At 39.3% G+C, this 4,192-nt stretch overlaps 1 protein-coding gene across 1 annotated transcript; it reads left to right on the forward strand.

Annotated features, from left to right (window-relative positions):
- Positions 1-2,310: 2,310 nt before the first annotated feature.
- Positions 2,311-2,719, forward strand: LOC112829939 (large ribosomal subunit protein eL34-like). Its single transcript, XM_073878019.1, has one exon. The coding sequence runs from the start codon at positions 2,328-2,330 to the stop codon at positions 2,679-2,681; it is 354 nt and encodes a 117-aa protein (XP_073734120.1). The 5' UTR covers positions 2,311-2,327; the 3' UTR covers positions 2,682-2,719.
- The last annotated feature ends 1,473 nt before the right edge of the window (positions 2,720-4,192 follow it).

The raw sequence follows: 4,192 nt of genomic DNA on the forward strand, positions 1-4,192 counted from the left end.
CAAAAGGCCCAATGAAGTAGCTTTCTAAAATAAATGACATCCCAAAGTCCTCTAGCAACCATTAACTGTATCTCATTTCTTTTTTCCCCTCTGCCTTCAGGCATCACATATCTAGGACATCTTTCTCAGACTTGACTCAGACTTCACCTTTTAGAGAAAACTTCTTTACTGTTACACATTTGACTTCCTCACTAAACTGTGAAAGTGACAGGGCTAGGTTCAATTCATTGCAGTGTCTGACACATAATATGTGTTTGATAAACATCAGTTATATTAAAACTTAGGGAATTTGGAGTTTCCAGGCTGGTGAATATGTGGAGATTCAGGGAGAGTGGTACACTCAGAGAACATGGCAGCCCTGCACACTTTCCCATATACCTTGCCTTGTGCATCTCTTCCATCTGGCTGTTTCTGAGTTATACCCTTTCACAATATACTGGTGATCTAAAACATTAAAGACTACATGGACACAAATATTTGCTTAAGAATGAGTAAAGAAAACAACATGAGACAAAAAGAAAACAAAGGAGCTGGTGGAGCTAAGTATATAAATTAAGATAAAAGTTAATGCTATTGCTGAACACATTTTGATTACCCAAATAAAAGTGACACTGTAAAAAGCAATAACCTGGGGAAGAGGCTTGTGAAAAGTACATTGATTACAAAAGAGATGTATAAGGTGACTGAAGGAAAAATGAGAGAAATCAAAAGTAGACCATGGAATACTTAGGGATGATTAGGGTAAATTTAAGAAAGCATACCAAATGAAGTGTTAAAGATAATATCAAATATGAAAGAAAATGTTACTGAAATGAAGACATGGGTGTGCAGATGGGTAGTCTCATTATACTCCAAGAAAATGAAATTAACAACTACAACAATATATATCATGATGTGGTCAATTAAACTGCACAGTAAAAATGCAAAATTCAGGTGCCTGGGTGGCTCAGTTGGTTAAGTGACTGCCTCCGGCTCAGGTCATGATCCCGGGGTCCTGGGATCGAGTCCCACATTGGGCTCTCCCTGCTCTGTGGGGAGCCTGCTTCTCCCTTTCCCTCTGCCTACCACTCCCCTGTTTGTGCTCTCTCTCTGTCAAATAAATAAAATCTTAAAAAATAAAATAAAAATGCAAAATTTTATACTTTAAGAAATGTTGCAGTTCATTTAGAAGGATAAAAATAAATGCCCTCTGAATTACTTGTAATTAATAAAGCAACATAAGTGAAAATAAATATCGAGAACATTTTGAAGGGAAAAATAAAATAAAACAGGGAATTTGAACCAAAAGACCTATCTGAAGATAATGGAAAGAGATAAACTATGTATTGAGGGTTCTCAAGTAGCTGTCAAGAAAATTATTCAAAGCTTGCAAATAAGGCAAAAAAGGTGAGTTGCACATCCTTTCTGTATCAGGTGAGAGCAAAGCCCACCCAAGAACTGACAAGGACAGGTTGCCAACAAGTTTTTATCTGTAAAGGTCTAGGTAGTAAATATGTTCCGCTTCGTGGGCTTTAGCACTCTTGCTTGAGTACTCAGGTCTTCCACTGTAGTACAAAAGCAGTCATAGACAATAAGGAATGACCTTGGCTGAGTTCCAGTAAAATTTTATTTATAAAATACATGCGCTAAGTTTGGCCAGAGGATCACAGCAATGTAAAGTTTATCCCATCACTACTATTGATTAAAGGTCCCAGAATTAGGACATTTGTTAAAAAATGAAACATGACCAAAATGGAGTCCCTTGTCTTAAAACCCACCAAACCTATACTACCTAACCGGCGACCTAATTGCAGTTTGAGCCTATCCCAAAAGTGGAATTTTATTTTATTTTTTTTATCTTTTTAAAGATTTTATTTATTTATCTGACAGAGAGACACAGCAAGAGAGGGAACACAAGCAGGGGGAGTGGGAGAGGGAAAAGCATGCTTCCTGCTGAGCAGAGAGCCCAATGTGGGGCTTGATCCCAGGGCCCTGAGATCATGGCCTGAGCCAAAGTCAGATGCTTAATGACTGAGCCACCTAGGTGCCCCCTAAAAGTGGAATTTTAGACCAGTCTGGAAATTTCCGATCAGCACTAATGAGGTCATCTTCATGATAAGACCACGTGAAACAATCCCTTCTTTTCCTTCGCGAATAGCTTCCTTGCCCCACCCGCCTGCCTACAAAAACTTTCCATTTTGCATAATTTCTCAGAGCATCTCTCTACCTGCCTATCTATGAATAGCTGAGTAAAGCCAATTTGCTCTTCAAATTGATTCAATTAAATATCTGTTCTTTAAGAGTTGTTAACTTGGCTCTTCCGGGGACGGCGTCTGTAGGCATTCAGAATGGTCCAGCGTTTGACCTACCATCGTAGGCTGTCCTATAATACAGCCTCTAACAAAACTAGGCTGTCCCGAACCCCTGGTAATAGAATTGTTTACCTCTATACCAAGAAGGTTGGGAAAGCACCAAAATCTGCATGTGGCGTGTGCCCAGGCCAACTTCGAGGAGTTCGTGCTGTGAGACCTAAAGTCCTTATGAGGTTGTCCAAAACGAAAAAACACGTCAGCAGGGTCTGTGGTGGTTCCATGTGTGTTAAGTGTGTTCGTGACAGGATCAAGTGTGCTTTTCTTATCAAGGAGCAGAAAATCGTTGTGAAAGTGTTGAAGGCCCAAGCACAGAGTCAGAAAGCTAAATAAAAAAATGAAGCTTTTTTGAGTAATAAAAAAAATCAGAAGGCTTGAAAAAAAAAGAGTTGTTAATTTGAAAATTTTTGTTTGGAAGAGATGCAAATAACTTTGTCAGTGGAACAGAAAATTCCAAAGATTTATGGCCAACTGGTCATTTTATATCTCCTCCATCTTATCCTGTAAACATCCTTGCTTCTCAGATGCTCTTTGAATTGGCTCTAACATCTCGACTGGGTCCTTCATTACTGGATGAGTTAAGTAAAATCTTTGAAATGTGTCCATTTTATCTTTGCCAGAGAGTCATAATTTTACCTTTCTGAAAATTATACTTTCACATATATCATAAGGCTGCAAACAGTCACAGGTTTTCCCCACTATTACAGGGAAAGTGCTAGTGGTTGTGCACACTGCATTTCCTCAAATTTTTTTTTTTAAGATTTTATTTTTTGACAGAGAGAGACAGAGTGAGAGAGGGAACACAAGCAGGGGGAGTGGGAGAGGGAGAAGCAGGCTTCCCGTGGAGCAGGGAGCCCGATGTAGGACTCAATCCCAGGACCCTGGGACCATGACCTGAGCCAAAGGCAGACGCTTAATGACTGAGCCACCCAGGTGCCCCTGCATTTCCTCAAATTTTGAAGAGGTGGGTTAACACCATAAAATAGAGGTGTAAATACCTCGTTCTAAACTTAAGTTTATTTCAAATCTTGGTGGACAGGTGGCTGTAAGAGACAAAACAGGTATCTCATGAAACCTCTTCATACACTGCAATTAGGGTGAGGTTCCTATTAACAATAGTTAACGTAAATCCGTATTTCAAATGGTGTTGATAATTTTGAATTTTTGACCCATTTCTTGTAAAATGTGCTAGATTCTTGTTTTTTTCCTTGCCAAGTAGCTGATGAAGATCTACTACTGTAGGAATATTTATCCGGGCTTCTATGGATTCCTGTTTGCTGGTACATGCAGTGCATATTAGTTATTTTTTAAACCAGCTGCTTCTCAATAGGATTCTTTTAAAGCCACTTGTCCATGTGTAAAGACAAGTTTAATTGAACCTAGATATTATCTACACTTAATCAGACACTCACAATCTGCAATGAGTTACTACACTCTGAAGGGGTTCAGAGAAGCAAGTTACCACTATGTGAAGCTTCTATTCTTCCCTGAGAAGGTAACATGTGACATAAATTCAGGGTGAGAAACCCAGTGTAGACTGGTATGTTAAATATCAGCACTGAGTTTGAATTCTTGCTTTTTTCATAAAAATAAAATGAAGCAGAAATTCTTTTTTTTTTCTTTCTTCCTGCATCTCAGTGGTTTTTCTTGCATTCCCCTGGGGTACACAGAGCCCACTGGAGTCTGAGAAAAAGATGTCATTACTTTTCAAGTCTGAGGTTGGGCAGTCGCTAAGTGGGTACCACCACTTGGTGGCAGCGGTGTCCCATGACTGTGGGATCCGTTTTGCAGGGATAAACATTTTCTAAAAGATTAAGTGTAAATAGTTAATGGCAAGCAGTGAC

The sequence above is a fragment of the Callorhinus ursinus genome, unplaced genomic scaffold (assembly GCF_003265705.2).
Source record: "Callorhinus ursinus isolate GAN/ISIS: 27379988/994484 unplaced genomic scaffold, GSC_fseal_2.0 scaffold27, whole genome shotgun sequence".
NCBI classification, from domain to species: domain Eukaryota; kingdom Metazoa; phylum Chordata; class Mammalia; order Carnivora; family Otariidae; genus Callorhinus; species Callorhinus ursinus.